Consider the following 20,253-nt stretch of genomic DNA (forward strand, 5'->3'; position numbering starts at 1 on the left):
ATGACAGCGCTTCGTTACCGGAAAGGTGACTGAGGAGTTGGCACCGGCGCTGGGAGGGGTGTTTGCAGGCGCGGTGGCAGCCTGGCAGGTTTGGGGCGCAGGTGGAGACAGGGAGCGGGGAAGGAGAAGCAGAGAAAAGGGAAAGCAGCGGCGAAGCGCTAATCCCTGGGAAGGAGGGCAGCCAGGCCCTGCGCCAGGGCGCTCTAATCCCTCATCCGCCGAGATTGCGCCCGCGGCCGCCTTAATCTCCACTCCAAGGCCAACGCTGGGGACGGGCACGGGAGGACTCTACGTGCGGCACCGAGCGTCCCCCATCCTGCGGGACCCGGCGGAGCCCGGGAAGGATTTGTGCCGCCGGATCAGACCTCGCGGCAGCTGTGCAAGGAGCAGAGGGGACCCAGCTGTGGCATCAGTTTGCGAGGCCTCTGGCTGCTTCTCTTTGCTCCTACGCTGCCTTGGGGGGGTCTGTCTCCCCCATTGTCCCCGGGCGCTCGCACTCATGGTCCCCTGCGCCTGCAGCGCCAGTGGCACAGAGCGGGTGTGAGCCGGCGGAGGGGACTGAGATGTGGATCCGCAGCCGTGTCTCCTCCCGCGAATCTCTCCCCCTGCCTCAGTTTCCCTGCTCTCCCAACGGCGCGCACAGGTGGTGAGGCTTGTTCACCCCAGGTTTGACCAGGGCATGATCACCAGGTTGCACATTAGATGCTGAGAAATGGGGTCCAGAGGGTTTCCCTGGAGGGGGCTGGGACCTTATGAGCACCATGGGCCATGGTTTGGGTTTTCCAGCCTCAGTCCGCAGACGGGTGATCCGGGGCTGGGTGGGACTTTGTTCTTCTTGCCGGGGCTCGCCGCTGACTCCGCATCTCTCTCCCTTCCAGGCGCATGGGAAAATGGTAGTGAGCCCATGAGACCATGCTCTACACAATGACATGTTGGCTCCCAGTCCTGCTCCTCCAGCTGGTCCTCCTGAGCCCGCCGCGGGCAGCAGCCTGCCCTGCCCGCTGCGAGTGTGCCCCGCAGATCAAGTCAGTGGTGTGTCACCGCAAGCGGCTCACCTCCATCCCCGAGGGCATCCCCACCGAGACCAGGATCCTGGAGCTCAACAAGAACCGCATCCGCTGCCTGAACCCGGGGGACCTCTCCCCGTACCCGCTGCTGGAGGAGCTGGATTTCAGCGAGAACATCATCTCCAATGTGGAGCCGGGCGCCTTCAGCAACCTGTTCAACCTGCAGACCCTGCGGCTGCGGGGGAACCAGCTCAAGCTCATCCCCCCTGGGGTCTTCACCAAACTGACCAACCTCACCCTCCTGGACATCAGCGAGAACAAACTCGTCATCCTGCTGGACTACATGTTCCAGGACCTGCGGAACCTGAAGAGCCTGGAGGTGGGCGATAACGACTTGGTGTACATCTCCCAGCGGGCCTTCTCGGGGCTGCTTGGCCTGGAGCAGTTGACCATCGAGAAGTGCAACCTGACCTCCATCTCGGCCGAGTCGCTCTCCTACCTCCAGAACCTGGAGGTGCTGCGGCTCCGGCACCTCAGCATCTCTGCGCTGGAGGACCAAAACTTCAAGAAGCTCTACAACCTCCTGCAGCTGGAGATCGACAACTGGCCGCTGCTGGAAGACGTCTCGCCCACCAGCTTCCAGGGCCTGAACCTCACCTCACTCTCCATCACCTACACCAACATCACAGCCGTGCCCGCTGCTGCCTTGAGGAACCTGGTGTACCTCCGGTACCTCAACCTGTCCTACAACCCCATTAGCACTGTGCTGAAGGGCTCCTTTAAAGACCTCATCCGCCTCCAGGAGCTCCACATCGTGGGCGCTCTCTTGGTGTCCGTGGAGCCGCAGGCTTTCTCCGGCCTGAGACAAATCCGGCTGCTCAACCTCTCCAGCAACTTTCTCTCCACGCTGGAGGAGAGCACCTTCCACTCCGTCAACACGTTGGAGACGCTGCGGGTGGACAGGAATCCCCTGGCTTGCGACTGCCGCCTCCTCTGGATCCTGCAGCGACGGAAGACGCTCAACTTCGACGGGCAGCAGCCCATGTGCTCCTCGCCACCCGAAATCCAGGGCAACGCCCTGCGCGACTTCCCGGACTCCGTGCTCTTTGAGTACTTCACCTGCCAGAAGCCCAAGATAAAGGATCGGAAGCTGCAGCACGTGACGGCCCGGGAAGGGCAATCCGTGTCCTTCCTTTGCCGAGCGGATGGGGAGCCGGACCCCTCCATCGCCTGGGTGTCCCCCCAGCACCGCATGATCACCACCCGCAGCACGGGGCGGGCAACCGTGCTGCCTGGGGGCACGCTGGAGATCCGCTTCGCCCAGGTGCAGGACAGCGGCACCTACATCTGCATCGCCAGCAACGCGGGAGGCAACGACACCTACTTCGCCACCCTGACGGTCAAGGGGCGGCCGGCTGACGGCTCCCACTATGCCAACCGGACTTTGTACCTCAGCGAGTTCAACGACACCTCCCACAACGACACACAGGTCTTCTTGAAGTTTACGTTGGACCTCAAGACCATCCTGGTCTCCACGGCCATGGGCTGCATCACCTTCCTGGGCGTGGTGCTCTTCTGCTTCCTCCTCCTCTTCGTCTGGAGCCGGGGCCGAGGGCAGCACAAGAACAACTTCTCAGTGGAGTACTCCTTCCGCAAGGTGGATGGTCCTACCACCACCACTGGCCAAGGAGGAGCCAGGAAGTTCAACATGAAGATGATCTGAGCCTCTCCCAGAGGAGAACCGTTGTCTGCTGCCTGGCCCCAGGCATGGCTGCGGTGGGACGGGGCTGGGGGGAAGTTGTGGCAGCACTGGTGCCGTCCCAGGGCTGGTGGTGGGACTTTGCTGTGCTGGGAGGCGGCCGGAGACATGCCGGAGGTGCCGTGGGCCAGCAGGGTCGGAACCACATGGACCTCAGGGTCGGGGAGTGATGACCCCGGCTGCCCCAGCCCTGCGGGGAGCCCTCAGGGTGCCACGGCTCAGGGGCCATCCCAGCTCCAGAGGCTCCCAACGTAGCCGACATTTTTGCTACCAACTATGCATTTCTCCAGCCAAGAGATCAGCAGCGTTTGGGCCTGGGAAAAAAAAATAAACTGCTTCTATTTTTTCCCCCCCCCTTTCCCTTTTTTTTTCTCTGGAAAACTTTCCTGGTGGTTATTTATGGTTCTTCTCTTTTCTTGTTGGTTTGGGGTTTGGTTTTTTTTGGTTTTGGTCCAACAATTTTTGGTTTTAATGAACGTCCAAGAGAAAAGTCTTCCGGGGCGCAGCGGGAGCGCGGTGCCGGGGAGAGGCTGTGCCAAGCCTGGGGTCTCCTCCAGCACCTTGGCAAAGCCAGACCCCCGGGGCACGGCGGTGCCTTGAGAGCTTCCAGCGGTGGATTTTAGGAGCAGCAGCCACAGCTGCGGGTGCCCACGGATGCCCGCGGATGCTCCCGCACAAGCAATAATAACCCCCCCCGAGGCCAAGCTCTGAGGAGGCGTCAGCGAGAAAAAAAAGAGGGGGAAAAAGGCAAAAAGAGGCCAAAGCTCTTAAAATCAGGAGGAGCAGCCTCAGAGGAGGGTGCCCGAGGCACCGCGGCGGCAGTGGGCGTGAGGTGGGGGTCAGGGTTTGTACGGGTACAAAAGGTGCGTTTGGGTGCGTTTTCCTTTGGCACGCGAAGGCTGCAGGAGAGCCGGAGGTGGCTGGTCCGGCGCGGGGCGACCTACAGCCCCGGGAAGAGGAGGGAGAGAAAAGCTCGGGATGAGCAGCTTGGGAAGCGCCAGCAGAAGCAAACACCGGGAGAAGGTCCCGGCTGGCACCTCCATCGCGTCCGCCCGCATCCCGCAGCCTCCATCGCTGGGGACTGCGGGTCAGCGTGCCCGGGCTTCGCTCCCTGCTGCCGCGGGACGGTCCCTGGTGTCGCCTCCCACCCTGCCCGGGGCACCCGCCCGCTTCGGCTCAGGGCATAGGTTTTGGGTGGGAGATGGAGCAGAGCTGGCAAAGCCTGGATGGGACCCAGATGGGCCAGGGAGCCCATGGCTTCCTCCTCCTCTTCTTCTTCCTCCCCTTACTCCCACTGTGTTGGGCTTGCTGCAGGTGCCCATTCCTGCAGGCACGTCCCTCCCCAGCTGGCAGCGGTCAGGCTGGGCATGCTGGCATCGGGCGCTGGAGCAGGCAGCTGCCCGTCTCCTGCCGGACATCCCCAGGCCTTGGGGGCTGCGCTGGAGGCAGGAGATCCCGAGGGGTCGGGGCTGTGGCCCCCCCTTGAGCGTCGCTGCGTGGGGCACAAGCAAGAGCTGCTGCTCAGGTCGTCCCCTGCACCCCGTCCCGCTGCCCCCGTCCCGCTCTCACACCCACAGGTGCTGGGTGCCCCCCAACCTCCCCCCGGCTGAGCCCCGGGGGGAAGAAGGAGCAGGTGGGCTCAGCACCCAGCCCTGCTCCCCGAGGTGCTGCAGCCGGTCACTGCCAGGATCTGACCCCGGGGTGTGGGGGTGTTCTGCCCATCTCTCCCCATCCATCCGCTGCCGTGGGTCCGGCCGTTGCCCGCAGCCCCTTCGCATGCCCGGTGCCCCCTCGCCCCCTGAGCCGTGCATGCCATGTCGTGCCAGGTCCCACCGGTGTCACTTGTGCACCTTTGTCCGGTGTCTGGGGTGGGGGGTATTTTACCGGGGGGGTGAGGAGGGGGTCGGGCACGGCCCCTCGCAGCCGGCAGCAAAGGCAGGTTTGGGCAGCGCAGACCTGGCACAGTTTTATATGTAATGAGCATGTGAAATGTATTTGCGGGGGAAAAAGGGGAAAAAAAAAAAAAAGAAAGAAAAAAAAGGGACTTTTGTGACTCGTTTGGGTTTTTTTTTCCCCCTTTCCTTCTCCATGTGGCTCGAATGAGAAAAGCCAAAGTCAGCAGGGAAAGCTCGAGCGGGGCTGAGCGTGGGGCTGGGCAGGACCCAGAGAGGGCAGGATTCGTGCCCTGGTGCTCTCCAGACCCACCCCAGCCTGGTGAGAGCCCAAAGTGTGTCCCAGGGCTCAGGCGGGTGTTAAACCCCGAGAGCTCAGTTCAGGCTCATCGTCTGTCCCAGAAAACCAGCAGGAAATCCCAGACTGGGAGCACTGGGAGGGCTGGAGGTCGGTGACACTGGAAGCGCAGCACCCCTTAATAAACGATGCTAAACCAACTTTCAGAGGGTACTAAAGCCCATATTAATAACTAATAAGTGATTAATGCCCGTGTGTTAACAAACTGCTGCGGCTATTAATCTATTATTAATCATTAATAAAGTGGTTTTAAGCGGAAGGGTGCAAAGGCAGCAGGAGTGTGAACACACCTGTGTACACACACACCCCCCACACACACACCCCCCACACACACACCCCCCACACACACACCCACCCCCCCTCCCCAATGCCATGACTGGGGAAACTGAGGCTCAGAGGGGCAGGAGCTCGTGGCACTGGATGGGGGGGTGTCCCTCTTGGAGTGGCCCTCTCAGTCCTCTTCCCTGTCCTGTCAGCCCCAGGGGACACCCTACCCCATGTGAGGCCATCCCTGCCCTCGACCGAGCTGCCATCACCCACGAGGCGCTCGGCCATCCCAGTGTCCCCAGGCACCATCTGTCCTTGTGTCCCCAGTAAAGGGGCTGCTAAACCTCCCCAAACCCCCCCCCCCATTTCCCTCTTTCCAGGCTCAGTGGCTGGCCTGCCCCATGCCAGCCCCCATTCTCAGCTTTCCCAGCGTGGCACTGGGATGGGGACTGGGATGGGGACTGGGAGCCTGCAGGGCAATGGAAGCGAAGCCAAACCTCCATCTGCTGCAGAAAAGGGCCCTGGGCCAGTTCCCAGACTCTGCACCCCAAAATTCTACCCCTCGCTGCTGCCCAGGGACCCGGCGGGGCTCCCAGCACCCAAAGGAGAACGGCCCCGGATGCAAAATAACCGGGGTGGTGCCGGCACCCCGGCCCTCCTGCCATCCCCCCAGCTGCGGCAAGAGCTCTCATGGGCTTAAAAGAGGAAATTGGGTTTTTTTTTCTCATTTCCTGCATGAAAAAGTACCGCATGGCACAAGAGCACCCGGGAGGTTAAGGATGAGGGTCCCAGTGCCCGAGGGCCTGGGTGCACCGTGGCCTCGGGGACACCTGTGGGAGCCAGGGCTGAGCCCACCCGCTCCATCGGCAGCTTTTTGGGGGATGAGAGATGCCAGGAATGAAGATGCTGAGAAACTGGCTCAGGTGGTTTTGGTGCCTGCTGTGCCCAGCCCGTGTGCCAGGCCAGCAGTGCCACAGGTACCACCCCGACCCATGGAACATCCCAACAACTGCGATGTAAGAGGAATAACGACGGGAAAAAAAACAGTAAAAATAAAGACCAGGAGAAAAATGCAATTTTCCAGCAGGCGCGTTCAAAGATCGTATCTCCCGTTGGGAAGAGAAACCAATTTCCTTGCAAATTAAAAAGACTTCGACTAAGTAAAACTTCCCCAAATCCCACCCTGGCTCAGCTTGCTGGGGGGCGAAGGGCTCAGCACCCCCTGGACCAGAGACCGCAACTGCCGGCGGTGTCCGGCAGCTCCAGGAACCCACCGATGGATTCGGGGTGACCCGTAGCTTGGATAAGAAAATCAGCGTTTGCTCACTAGTCCTGCGAGCTCAGGGATATGAAATGCAAATTTTCAAAGGGCTCAGGTTGCTTTTAAACTTGGCTTTGGCTCCTTTATGATAAGGAGAGGCTGGAAGAAATTTGCTGCATCCAAAGCAGCGTGGGCAGCAGGGCGAGGGGGGGATTCTGCCCCTCTGCTCTGCTCTGTGAGACCCCCCTGCAGTGCTGCCTTCAGCGCGGGGGTCCCCAACATCAGAAGGACACGGAGCTGCTGGAGTGGGGCCAGAGGAGGCCACGGAGATGATCCCAGGACTGGAGCACCTCTGCTCTGGAGACAGGCTGGGAGAGTTGGGGCTGTTCAGCCTGGAGAAGAGAAGGCTCCGGGGAGACCTTCCAGCACCTTCCAGTGCCTAAAGGGGCTACAGGAAAGCTGGAGAGGGACTTTGGACAAGGGTGTGTAGTGACAGGACACGGGGCAATGGCTTTGAACTGGAAGAGGGGAGATTTCGATGGGATCTAAGGAAGAAATTCTTCCCTCTGAGGGTGCTGAGGCACTGGCACAGGTTGCCCAGAGAAGCTGTGGCTGCCCCATCCCTGGCAGTGTTCAAGGCCAGGTTGGATGGGGCTTTGGGCAACCTGGTGTAGTGGAAGGTGTCCCTGCCCATGGCAGGGGGATTGGAGCTAGATGATCTCTGAGGTCCCTTCCAACCTGAACCATTCCATGGTTCTATGACATGTTGAGGGAGAACACGAAGCCAAACTGACTGCTAGGCAGGGACAGGCTGTGGTCACGGCCAGGGCTGGGGCACAGGGACGGGCAGCTCCGGCAGCAAAGGCGGCAGCAGCGCGGGAAGGACGGGGCTGGTACCAAAGCAGATTGTCGTCTCCTAAAGTCTTGCACATCTTCCCTGAGCTGGTGCCGGATTCCACCATGACTCAGCCCCAACACGTGTTTTTACCAGCTCTGGCACACGGCCCTGGCACCGCAGAAACGGCCCCTGGCGAGCGCCACGGGCCAACAGACACCAACCTGCCGGCGTGCTCGGTGCCAGCAAGGAAACAGGGATTGCGAAATCCACAGCGAGGAAACCACCGAGGTGGGGCACCTCCTCGCCGGGGGCGGCTTCAGGCTCACGGAGCCCCGAACCCCACAGCCCTGGTGAGGTGCCCGGTCCCGCGAGCGCCCACCCCACCCGCCGCAGGGCTGCGGATCTGGCTGAACCGGTGGAAATGGGGTGGATGTTTCCACTTTTGTCGTGCAAACCCATGTTCCCCCCGAAGCCCATCCCCAGCCTCGGGGTTCCCAGGAGAAATCCCTGGAGCTGCTTCCCGCAGCTCTCGGCAGAGGGGCTCGCCCACCCCCCCGGCCGATCGCTAACGAGTGCCGTGAGTTATTCGCCAATTAGTTCAAAGACCAACCAGAAAGGAGCAGATCTAAAAATATTTTGAGTTTTAGAGTGTTTGAAAGAGCAATTTTATCCTAGAGGGGACAGACATCGATGGGGGGATTATTTTTTTTCAGCAGCTGGGTCGTGTCGCTTTGTGCTCTCTCGGTGCCCATAAAGCTCCTGGGGGGGTAAAAAAAAGTGGGGTTTTTTTTATACCTGGGCTCCTCCTGTGCAGTGGCTGCAGGAAATTCCAGCAAAACCCATTGAAGAAAAGAAAAAAAATCCACCTGGCCGATCCATCTAGAGTAACAGAGAGATTAATGGAGAGCAGGGAATTAATTATATGGCTGGGGGGGGGTTTACCATGGAAATCCTCCCTCCACCTCCCTTCGATAAAGCTGCCATCCAGAAAGCAGCCGGGGAGGAGGAGGAGTGTGAAGGCTCCAGGAGCAGCTCGGGGGAGGCGAACCCCTTGCAACAGGTTGCACCGAAGGTGCCGCGATCCCCGCGGCCGCGGCGGGGGCTTCCGTGGGCAGCGCAGCGGCCCCCGGAGCGGCGGCGGGGGCTGCCGGGGAGCGAGGCCAAGCCTCCGGCTTCCTTTGAGCTTGTAAGCAGCAGGTTTTGAAAGCACATCCTCCCGCGAGCGGGGTTGCAGCGAGTTGTGCAAGGCCATTCCTTGCAACGTCGTGGCCAGAGCTGGGAGAGCCCGGCACGGGGAGTGGGAGCTGCCGTCCAGCCGGGAGATGGAGTCGGAGCCCTCCGGACCCCCGCCGCTGCCGGGGAAAACTCAGAGGTAACAAACTGCTTGGCAAGTGGAGCCCAAAAAGGAGCTTCCCAGCAGCACCCCAGCGAGGTGGCTGCAGCCCGAGGCTTTGCACGGCAGCGAGAGGCAGCGCGATACCCCCCGGTCCCTGGGGGGGGTAACGGGGGCCGAGCGGGGCCAAAGAGTGACGTCCCCAGCAGAAGGCAGAGTTTTTCGGGAAAGCCACTGGGGTTTCTGTACCGCCCGCGCCAGCAGGGTCAGAGCTGCGGGTTCACGCTGAGCCTGGCCGGGACGGGGAAGCGAAACCCCGCGGGGCCACGGACGGCTCTTCCCGCTGCTCTGCTCCCCACCAGCTCTCTGCTTTGCCCTCCCCGCGTACAAACCCCCCTGTCCTGCCCCCAGCCCAGACCTGCACCGGGGGCGTCAAAGGCTCTTCCCACTCTCATCTCACATCTCTCCCACCGTCGTGTCCCCGTCGCAGCCGCTCAGCGGGGACCGCAGGGCAGACATGAACCCGTGTGTAAGCACACACCCCACACCCATGTGCCCCCAAGGCACCCCCACCCCTCGGGAGCACCCCCAGTGCAGGCGCTGGACTCACTGGGCCACCAGACTCCCCATCTGTTGCCCCAAACCCAGGCAGCCAGGGCTCCCCAGGCCACCACTTCCCCTTTCTCCTTATTCATCCCCTGAGCCGGTACCGAAAAGAGCCGGAAACCCCCCGGGGAGGCGAGCGCTGACTCCCAGCTCCGTGCAGGGCCGTCATCCAGGCACGGGGCGGCGTACGTGCCCGCTGCGGCAGCCTGGACCTGGGTGCCCCCGAACCACCCACCCCCCTGCCGGACACCCCAAGGGGTCACCCGCCTCGGCCCCCCGACTCAGCCCTTATCTACAGCAACGTGGGTGAGTGACACCAACACCCGCCGCCCTCCTGCCCGCCGAGGCATCAGCGCGGACGGTGGGGACAAACGGCGCTGCCATCCCCGGCCTCCTCCCGCGGCACCCGGCCGTCACCCCTCCGGCCGGCGTCGGGCATCGCTTTGGGGATTTCTTCCTACCCACCCCAGCGGGACAGTCTCAGCCCTGCTGTGTCTGTTCCTGCCTCCCCAGGAGAGCTGCGGGCCCATCTCGTCCCCCGCAAGGCTACCCGAGGGGAAGGAGCTGGGAGACCCCCACCTCAGCCCGACTGGGACCCCCGGCCTCCCCCATTGCCGAAAAAGCAGCTCCAGCGAGCGGAGTCCCTCCCGGAGCCGGGGCCACGCCGTGGTGACCCCACACCATGGGCCAGCAGCATCCTCTACAGCATCCCACCGCCCCATCTGCACCGTGAGGAGTGGGCTCCCAGCTCCATCGCCCCGCAGGACAGACCCTCCTGGGGACTTAAGAAGCCCCTGACTAAGTCCCAAAGCCTGGGGGAACTGGTGGCCCTGACCAGCCCACCAAAAACCCCATTGCCCAGCCCAGCAGAGCTGACGTTCCGGACGGCAGACCGGGAGCTGGGGCAGCTGCTGGAGAGCCCCGGCAGGATGTGCAGGGTGCTGGGGGGGTGCCAGGCGGCCGCCCTGGCACGGCTGGCAGGTCGCATCCAGGAGGAGCTCATGGGGCCGGAGGAACAGCAGCAGCTGCTGGAGGCAGAGCTGGCAGGGAAGAGCTGGGCAGCACTTGGTATCCCGGACCCGGAGCCGTGCTGCGAAAGCAGGGACGCCTGGTATTTCCGGGTGGGCTTCGCTTTCGAGCAAAGCCAGCTGGTGCTTGCGGCCAAGGTAAGCAGGGAATTGGGGAAAACACCCTGGGTTGTGCAGAGGGAGCCAGATCCTGCAGCATGGAGGGGGCTGCGGTGCCCCAGGCAAACATGAACCGGGAGCGTTGGCTTTTCCAGTGGCCCCGGTCACGCAGGTGCTTCCCCTTTTTGCACCTACTTCTGCATTTGGGAAATAAGACAGCGGTGCTGGGTGGGACGGGGAGGTGAGGGCGACAGCTCCCACGGGTCCAAAGGACACGTCAAGGAGAATGGCACCGCTGGGGGAGATGCCCTGGCAAGTGGTCTGGAGGGGCCGGCGGACACAAAGTAGAGGCTGGAGCAGAGCTGGGTCCGCAAGCGGTGCAGGATGAGACCATCGAAGCAGCTTTGCAGCTCGCCTGCAGGTTACACCTCCCCCTGTTCCCATTTTTTGCTCTGTTCCACCAGGCACCAGTAGGTTCAAAGGGTGCAGAGGGAGCCCAGCACTGTGCATGGGTCAGACCAGGGCTGGTGGCCCTGAGTTGGGTGGTGGCCCGGCGCAGGATGAGGCGCCCCGTGGCTCCATCCTCATGCAGCTGGCCATGCCCTGTCCCTCCCCTTGCAGGTCCCCAAGCCGTGCTGCACCAGCCTGGGGGTGCAGAGCTCTCTTGGGGTGCACTGCAGCATCCAGCGTCTGATCGGCCGCTTCACCGACCGCCTCCCTCGGGAGCTGGTGCTGCCGGGAAGCCCTGGGGAGCAGAGTCGGTCCGCTTCTGGAGAGGACCCAGCCCGTCTTGCCGCCAGCCCCATCCTGCAAGTCCTCATTTCTCCTGAGGTTCCCTACCAGACCCTGGCAGGCTTTGTGAAGGCATCCCGTGGTTTGCACAGGACCAGCCCTGGGCACTACGAACGCCTGGCTTGCCTCCTCCTCCTGCAGGCGTGCATGGGGCTGGAGCACCTCCGGGTGCAGAACGTGGGGCAGGGCGACCTCTGCCCTGAGAACCTGCTGCTGGTGCAGTGCCCTTGTCCTTCCCGGAGACAGCAAGGCAAGGAGGCATCCCTGGGACTGTCCCTTCCAAGGCTGCTCATCAGCAACTTCTTCAAGGTTAAAGACAAGCAAAGACCTTGTTCTACCAGCCAAGAGCAGGACTGGACCAAGGGTCTTGCTGCACCGCCCTCTCCAGTGGCAGATGAGCTGAATGTAGGCATGTTGATCTATCAGATCTTGCATGTGGATATCTCTCTGGAAAACACCTTGGGGTTCAGAAGCAACAGACTTCCTGAAATCCCCTCCCTGTCCATCTACTCCACGGGACTCAAGCGCCTGGCCACGCTGCTTCTCCATAGAGACCCCTGCAAGAGGGTCTCCATCGAACAGGCAAGGAGCATCCTGCAGGTCCTGCTCTGGGGGCCTCGCCAGGAGCTCTTTGCTGGGAGCAAGAAGACCCTCACCCTCCTCCGGAGCTGGGTGGAGGTGAAGAGGACTCTGCTGCTCCTGAAGTTTGCGGAGAATTCGGCTGGGGCAGGGGTGAGCCCCGGCCTCGAGGAGTGGCTGTGCTGCCAGTACTTCAAGGAGGTCACCGAACACACGCTCTACCATGTCACCCAGGCTCTCTACGCTCCCTAAAGGAGAACTGAAGTTCAGCCCACCCGAAAGGCTCCTCAAAGCCAAGAGCCAATGGGGACCTGGCCAAATCCACCAGCTCCATCCCTCGCAAGGAACCCAAGCCTGCATCCCCCACAGCTCATGAACGGTGAAGCTGGGACCAAAGTCCCACCCGTGGCTCCCACAACGCAGGGTGTGCTTTTACACCCTCAGCCGACTGTTTTGTTTGATGCTGTGAGTCCGGTTTATTATTGGAGCATCTCAGGAAAAGCCACAAGATCAAGAGTCGATTTAGTGGCCGATCATCCCAAATTAAGTTACGACTTTGCACAAACCCCCCTCAGACCCCTCCCGCGGCCACGAGGCTTCCGCTGGTTTAAATAACGCTGCAAAGCCACAGGTTACAGCTCACCTTAACGCACCGTTAGCAAAGGAGAAATACACCCCCTCGCCCAGCCTGCGCCTTTTGGAAACAGTTTGCGGTGCAGGCACAAATATAAATGACGTTTTAAAGGGTCCACGCAGCTTCAATAAAACCCAGAGCTGAGCCTCTTAAATCCTGGTCCTTGATGTGCTTCTGTGAGAGCGTCACACACCCCGGTGGTATATCCGGAGAGAGACACAAAGCCAAATTTCGGTGTCGAACACGCAGCACCACGCAGGGTCACACCCTGGTCCCCACACCCACGCGGACGCTGGGTGACCACCCCGGCGAAGCGCCGTGTGAGGCCCCGCTCAGGTCATTTGTATTCCTATTAATTAAGTCACTATTAATCCACTCGCAGCTATCACCCCACAGCAGCGAGAGCAGCCGCCGCGGGCTGTGCGCGCAGCAGAACGGACCTTCCTGGGCTTCCCCGCAGCTACCACTGGGGCAGCCCAGCGTGCCCATGGACGTGGGCAGTGGCACACCGGGCAGTCACCAGGGCCCGTGGCACAGCTGGATCAGGGAGGATTCCTCCTGTCATAGAATCATCGATAGAATGGTTTGGGTTGGAAGGGACCTTCAAGACCATCCAGTTCCAACCCCCCTGCCATGGGCAGGGACACCCTCCACTACACCAGGTTGCTCAAAGCCCCATCCAACCTGGCCTTGAACACTGCCAGGGATGGGGCAGCCACAACTTCCTCACCACCCTCAGAGGAAAGAATTTCTTCCTTAGATCTGATCTAAATCTCCCCTCTTTCAGTTTAAAGCCATTGCCCCGTGTCCTGTCACTACATATCCATGTCCAAAGCCCCTCTCCAGCTTTCTTGTAGCCCCTTTAGGCACTGGGAGGTGCTGGAAGGTCTCCCCAGAGCCTTCTCTTCTCCAGGTTGAACCACCCCAACTCTCTCAGCCTGTCTTCATAGGAGCTCAAAATAATCCCTGGTAAAGCAGAGCTGTGACCCCCTCACAAGAAGAATCCAGAGAGCAGCACGCTCCCAGCTCCCCCGGTCGGTGGGTTTCTGCCTCCTGCCCTGCCCGCTGAGCACGGGCCGGCTGCAGCCTCATCATCTGGGCTGCAGTGGGGCCAAAGACCCAGCCGAGACCCCAGCCCCTCTGCGTGGGGCTCCGCACACAGCAGGGACCGTTCCGTGCTGGAACAGCACCCAAACCCGCAGCGCAGCCTCCCCACCGGAGCTGGGTGCGCAAGGCGGGCACCGAAGAAGGTCCAGAGCCACACAAACCCTGACACAGTCGCCACCCAAGCGCGGTCGGTCCACAGAAACATTGTTCACATTTCAAGATGCGCTTTTGGGCCAAAACCATGCAGGAGGGGTTGTCCTGAGGGAGCCCCAGCCCTGCGGTCCCCACCGCCTCTCCTGTAGTATCTTGCGCGGCTACAAGATGGCAGTAAAGCCCGTGGCACGGCAGCAGCTGGCCCAAAGCCACCCTGGGCATCTGATCCTAGAAAAACAAAGACAAAACCTGCTTCTGCCAGGGCCTACAGACCCACCCCAGCCCCAGGCCGGCACATCCAAGCACCCCCTGCACCCCTGTTTCTGGTTTCCACCTCGGATGACCCCCTCCTCTTCTGCCAGGAGTAGCTTGGAGCACCCAAGGTCAGCGAAATGTCTGCAGGGGACCACGGCCTTCAAGGCAGGACCACGTACATCTTCACACTCACAAGTCCCTGCGGAAAGTAGAGCACAGCACAAGCACAGCATCGCAGAGGAAAACAAGAATTTCTCTGAAGAACCAGCTTAGGAACTTCAGAGCTTCACCAGCCTGTTAAGTAAGGGAGGAACATGCTCTCCCTGGTCATGTCCACCTTCTCTTCGCTGACCTTCAGCCCACCAAGAAGAGCAAGCTCACAGCTTTCCAAAAACACCCGCAAGAGTGGCATGATTGTACAGTCACAAAAAAATTGGCAAGAGATCTGTGGGAAGGAGACCTCTTGCGTTCACTGGACTGCGGCGCAGCCAGGAACCTCGGTCCCAGCAGAGGGGACGGCTGTCCTACACGCCGTGCCCCAGGACCCAAAGAGCAGAGCTGGGCCCAAACTGGGGCAGCGTTGGCGAGAAGCTGATATAAACATCTGAAGCCAATTAAACGGATCATCAAGACCATCCGTCCCTCACCACGTTGTTATTTTACCCCCAGGCTCCCTGGGAACATGGTGCCATCCCCTGGTTCCTCTGTGATGCAGATCCCTGCTATGGGACGTGCTCCCACTGCATCTCTAAGAAAGGAATACATTTTGGTGTATTCCATGTGATTCCAGTATTGTTATCCCAGACCATCTGCCCAGGGCTGACCTGTGGGGTGATCCTTGGGCACTCTCACTTGTGTAGGACATTTCACAACACAGTTCCTGAAGCAAAGCTCAGTGGGGGCATCCGGCCCCCGCAGAGCAGTCACAAAGATCATGTGCTTCTATTCACCCCGACTCACAGCTAACAACCTGGTAACACAACCCATCCCAGGGATTCACTGCTCCAAGGTTCTGGAAAGATTAATCAGCTCAAACAGTACCAAACAAGCCTCCAAAGCTGCAGGTGCAAAGTCAAAAAAAAAAAAAATATTGAAATACAACCCTTTAAAGCACAGCCCTTTGGAGACTTCTCGCTAGTGACTTCAGCACAAGTTTTGTTAATTCCAGCACTACACAAGCAGCGTTTTCCCTTCTGTTCTGCACCCTGAATGCCAGCAGACATCTGGGGACCCCAACAACAGGCACTGTGTTGACAACAACCCCTTCTCCTTACACTTCAGCCCAGATCTGCCTCCCTGGGCGAGCTGTAGCTCCTGTTGTGGAGCTGTCTCAATGACAGTATTTAGCTCTGGAAGGGCCACAGCCCTTCCTAGATCACAGCCAAAGAACCCCTCAAGCCATCCCACGTGCTGAACACACACTAGTGATGACTCCACTAACACGGAGACTTCAGGTACCAACGTGGCGTATTTGATACTCAAAGACACTTGAAGCTCGAGGCACCCATGGGCTGTGCTTCACGTGACCTTCTAACGTGCCCTATGAACCATTGACAGAGCAGGGATGCAGGGATTCCAGTTACCAGTGGAAATGGACAACCCGCTAATTACTTCACCAGAAGCAGGCTTTTACAGGATGGCTACATGATTTCAAGTCCTGGCAGATCACAGCCATGAGTTCCAGTAATGCAAACAACGACCCAACGTCTTTCTGTACCTGTAACTTTAATGGTTGGGGCAGATCCAGAGCCATCTCTTCAGAGTGCAAGTCTTAAACAGCTTAAACCAGCAATAAAAAGTAAAATATAAATTTTTATTTAGAATTAAAGCAAATACTTCAGTATCACAAACACAATATTAAACTTCAAGAAATATACTGCTAATTTGGAGGGAGCATTTATTTGCACAACCACAACATGCGCACAAATCCAGAAAAAGATGTGGAGTCTGAAATTTTCAACATCTCACCACCAGAGCAGTTGGTCACAAAGTTTCGTACAGAGTTATATATACTGTAATAGATGTTGACAAAATTTCTACAGAATCATCTTTATAGACAACAAGAAAGCTCTAAGAGGCAAACATTGCAATCTATTCTTCTTCTGATGAGTCTCTCTCAAACGTGTAGGCCATGAAGCAAGCATCTGGTCTCTTGGGGACAAGGGGATGCCCTGGTCTCACAATCTCAAAGCCCAAAAAGCTGAAAGTACGGAGCAATGCAGCTAGAAAAAAAAAGAAAACAAGTTTCATCCATTTGATACTGTACAACAGTTAAAGCATCCACCAAAACCAACTTCAAATACTGCATCTGCATCTCTAGAGACAGTGCTACGAGTTAACACCCACCTCTATCGTCTCTGTTCTTGTGGAAACAAATGAACACATGGTCAACTCGAAGCTGTTCTTCAGCAAACTCCAGAAGAACTGCAAAACTGCAAGACAAATACAAGGTGTTCAATGTACAGCAAGCATTTCCTTCAGAGACAGGTAACTGTGAGCCCACCTGCACGTGAACTCGGAGGCACGATCAAGAGGGCAGGGTTGGAGACTCAAGGCAGGGTTGGAGACTCAAACCAACAGGAGACCCCTGAGCACCAGGTTTAACTTGGGGCAGAAATCTTAGGCCTTCAGTAACACAGAAAACATGCTTTTTTTCTGTTGCAGCTGAAGACAGAACTGTGGTGACAGGCTCAGAACCAGGCTGGCGTTTTCCGTGGATGAAAGCAGCCACCCAGTACCTGGGAGGACAGCCTGAACCAGACCTCCTCAGTGGTTCTGCCTGACAAACAGGCAGGAGCAGCCCTCACACCAGGATCACTTGGTTGCAGCCTCTTACGAGAGAGCATCAAGCACCATAATTAGTCTTCAACTTTCAGAACAAGAGAAGCAAACATCAACAACACTGACGTGTCATTCCACCCTACTGACAGGCCTTCAAAGACAGAGGCAAGTCTTATTCCACCTACCTGTCTTTGCTCCCTTCAGGCAGAGCACCACTGGGAATTTCTATATAGAGGTTGTTGTTGTTCAGCACTGCTCTCCAACTAATGTGTTTGGCATCTGTAAGCCTTGACTGGACATTCAGAATTCTTGTCCTGTTATTAGATGTTAGTTCTTCTGTTACATTCAGCCGATTATCCTGTAGCAGCAATATGTGCAAAGTTATTTCCAATTCATTTTGGAGAAGGGATAACTCCCATTAATAGGCTTGAGGCAAGTAATGCACTCAAGCTCACCATAGCAAGCTGCTTATTATTACTCACTCACCGAATAAAATAAATTAGCTGAAAGATTGTGATCCCTCTGACTATTCCCTCGCCCACCTGGGATCTTCAGGGGTGGGTGAGGGACATCAGGAGCACCACCGAGGCCCCGGACCCAGGTTACTACAGCAATTGAAGGGAACCCTGGAACTGGAAGAGATCACAGTTAGAGAGGCAAATGGGCAATGCTGAGAGAAAGTCCTGTGAATTCTAGGTTTTAAACAGTGATCACAAGGCAAGATTTAAAGAAAAAAAAACAACCAAACAAAAAACCCAAACCTAGGCCAAGGGAACTCCTCCCACTGCAACCCAGGGATGTGGCGAGACAAAGGAACCTCCAGCCCACAGACAGGAACGCTGCCTTGTGCCCAGGCTTGCAAGGGTCACAGGCTACCACTGCGGTATTTTGAAGAAAAGACTAACTTGGAGGTGAAAATACTCTCAGCTTGAAGAGAACAAGGTTTATTTCTATACCAAGGCAGCAGTATGCTCGACCTGATCTCAAGAGAAGAACCATTCTGCTATCACATATGCAAGATCCCATTTTCTCCCCGACCTTGCTCTCAAGTTACCACGAGTGTCCTGGCTGGGAAGCTGGAGATCATTTTTTACCCTGTGATACCCGGCCCTAATTACCTCAGACCTTTGCATCAGCACTCTTGGCTTGAGATCAAAAAAAACCCACACGAAATAACCTCATGGATGTCACCACCTCAAAAGTTTCCCACCACGCTCAGAAGCAAACTCACTCATTTTCACTTCGAGACCCCACCTGAACATTTGAAAAAAAACCTACAAGCCTTTCTACCGAATTCTTCAGACCGATTCTACGCTGTGTGGCGAACTCCAAGTTCTTAACGTGAAGAACGTCAGCCTCTGAAGATATGAAACGGATTTCTCGCAGGCAGGCTGGGTTCACCTCGTCCCTACCAGCCTGCTGAAGCGAATAAACCTTCTCCTGCACTGAAAGGGAAGGCTGTGCTGCCTGGCCCCTCCCTCTGCACCATCCTTCACCCTGCAGGCTGCACTCTTGAGTTGCGTCATCTCAGCAGATGCAGCAATCGAGGCCCGTAGGGAAATTTTCACAATCGTCCTGTCTGTGAGTGCCAGCAGCCATTTGCAACTCAGAATAAACATGTACCAAATAATCCACCATTTTGCACAGTTCGGACGAGGTTTGAGGTGGGTTTTTTTTTTAAGGAGCTTGAAACTTGGCTGAAGAATCCGTATTAGAAAGGTACTGAATGGCAATACAGGTCAAATACTATATGCTAGAAGGCGTTCGTAAGCACAGCAACTGCAAAGTTTTATTAAAAAAATTAAATATATGCTCTCCCTCGTTTAAAATGAGTGTTCAATCCATTAATTTTAGGCTCTTTGAAATCTTTACTACTAACATTAGATGCTTGCTCTATCTCAGAATGACTGCACGGCTACACATTCCTGATTACCCTCACAAAGAAGCTTTAAGCACCCAGTTCAGAGGTGCGCACTGGTAATCCTTCACACGATTCCACCTTCTGCCCAGAGAAAGCCAGTGCATAATGGCTGCCTACACCTCACAACTGGGAATGTATTTTAGAGTCGTGTTTGTGTGCGCTTGCGCCTCTTGAAAAAAATGATCTTTTAGCAGAAGGCAGAATTCTAAAACTCCTCTCATAGTCCACACAGGAGGTTTAACCATGGCTTCCTTTCTACAGGGCAGACTGATGTCCTAAGCTTCCATCGCTCTATACTGGTCATCCCAATTCAGGTATTTTCTTCCCCAGCATCTTGTTAATCTTCCATTCCCAAGAACTGTTTAATCTTTCGCTTGAGTTTTAAACTAACAGCTCTCCTAACACTCTTACGTTCTACTTTAGGCTCAGCACCCTCGATTAGTTTTCAAGGATAACTACGATTACATAAGGGGATAACAGCTTTCAATCCTTTGCCATCTCCGCCTAATTGTGGTGTTTTGTTTTTTTGTTTTTTTTTTTTTCCCCGGTATGAAGGCGGCACCTCAGGCCCTGCCTCCAGCCCGGCTTTTGTCTCCGGGCCCCTTCCAGCCCGCTCGCTGGCTCGGGGGCGGTTTTTGGAGCAGGGGCCGGCGTGTGTTGGCCGCGGCTTCCTCGCTCGGCCGTGACAACTCCGGAGCGGCGGCGGCAGCTCTCCCCGCAGCAGGCGGCGGCTAACGTGGCACCGGGCGGGGGCGGCCGGGGGCCGCGGGCAGCCCCGGGGGGGGGACGGGGACGTGTCGCCAGTCACACCGGCCCGAGGAGGGGGTGCAACCGGGGCTGCAGGCGCCGCCTCGGGCGTTCAAAAAAAGCCTTTTTTTTCTTTTTTTTTTTCTCCCCCCGCCTTCCCACCCCGCTTTTTCCGCCGGGGAGGAGGCCAGGCCGCAGCGGCCGGCGCGGGCCGCCCCTCCCCCACCCGCCACGGAGCACCCCTCCCCCCGGTCACGGGGAGGCCACCGGCGCTTCGGGGACGAGGAGGAGGTGGAGGAGGAGAAGGATGAGGGCTGGCCCTGAGGGGAAGGGAGGAGGCGGCGAGCGCCCAGCGGTGCGAAGGCTGAGGGAGGCCCCGGCCCCTCACCTGCTCTGTCCGGTACTGAGGCTCAGCACAGCGGGCATGACGGTGCTTTTATTCCCCTCTTTCTCTCTAGCGAAGCAGTGACTGTTGAGTATCCGCTGCAGGGAGGATTTCACCATCCGGCCGCTCTGGTCCGAACCCCGAAACCCTCCGCCGCCTCCCGCCGGCCGCTCTCCAGGCGCTGCGAGACAAAATGGCTGCGCCGCCGCAGTGGGTCCTTATATACCCTCTCCAGGCCACGCCCCCTGCCACGGCACCGCCCCGCGGGCCGGGCCACGCCCTCGACCGGGAAAGAGTCCCTGTCCGGTGACCGGCCCGATTGCCGCGTCGCTTTTACCATTGGCTGAGGGGAGCGCGGGGGGCGGAACGGCGAGTTCTTTCCCTATTGGCTGGCAGCCTGAGGGGGTTCAGCATTGGTTAGAAGGGCATGGGGGGGAGGGGGGAGGGGAAT

General features: G+C 58.1%; 3 protein-coding genes across 3 annotated transcripts; 2 read left to right on the forward strand and 1 right to left on the reverse strand.

The window, feature by feature from the left end:
- The first annotated feature begins 912 nt into the window (after positions 1-912).
- LINGO3 (leucine rich repeat and Ig domain containing 3) lies at positions 913-2,730 on the forward strand. The gene has a single exon (XM_009982176.2). It carries the CDS (start codon positions 913-915, stop codon positions 2,728-2,730), a length of 1,818 nt encoding a protein of 605 aa, XP_009980478.2.
- Positions 2,731-8,325: 5,595 nt separating this feature from the next.
- PEAK3 (PEAK family member 3) lies at positions 8,326-12,339 on the forward strand. The gene is made up of 5 exons (XM_086627496.1): positions 8,326-8,454; positions 8,606-8,754; positions 9,482-9,627; positions 9,835-10,487; positions 11,070-12,339. The coding sequence occupies exons 1-5, from the start codon at positions 8,326-8,328 to the stop codon at positions 12,069-12,071; spliced, it is 2,079 nt and encodes a 692-aa protein (XP_086483622.1). The 3' UTR covers positions 12,072-12,339.
- A 3,421-nt stretch (positions 12,340-15,760) lies between these two features.
- OAZ1 (ornithine decarboxylase antizyme 1) lies at positions 15,761-19,979 on the reverse strand. The gene is given in 6 exon segments (XM_086627750.1): positions 15,761-16,190; positions 16,315-16,400; positions 16,935-17,107; positions 17,236-17,322; positions 17,324-17,381; positions 19,806-19,979. Coding segments are annotated over 6 exon segments (651 nt in total). The 5' UTR covers positions 19,922-19,979; the 3' UTR covers positions 15,761-16,059.
- Between the last annotated feature and the right edge of the window lie 274 nt (positions 19,980-20,253).

The sequence above is a fragment of the Tauraco erythrolophus genome, chromosome 28 (assembly GCF_009769465.1).
Source record: "Tauraco erythrolophus isolate bTauEry1 chromosome 28, bTauEry1.pri, whole genome shotgun sequence".
NCBI lineage: Eukaryota > Metazoa > Chordata > Aves > Musophagiformes > Musophagidae > Tauraco > Tauraco erythrolophus.

What these genes read in the sequence shown, in the direction of transcription:
- PEAK3 (XM_086627496.1), top strand. Translation starts at nt 8,326, where the DNA reads ATGGAAATCCTCCCTCCACCTCCCTTCGATAAAGCTGCCATCCAGAAA. An exon ending in CTGCCGGGGAAAACTCAGAG is followed by an intron (nt 8,755 to 9,481) that starts GTAACAAACTGC and finishes AGCTCCGTGCAG; the next exon opens with GGCCGTCATCCAGGCACGGG. An exon ending in CCTTATCTACAGCAACGTGG is followed by an intron (nt 9,628 to 9,834) that starts GTGAGTGACACC and finishes CTGCCTCCCCAG; the next exon opens with GAGAGCTGCGGGCCCATCTC.
- LINGO3 (XM_009982176.2), top strand. Translation starts at nt 913, where the DNA reads ATGCTCTACACAATGACATGTTGGCTCCCAGTCCTGCTCCTCCAGCTG.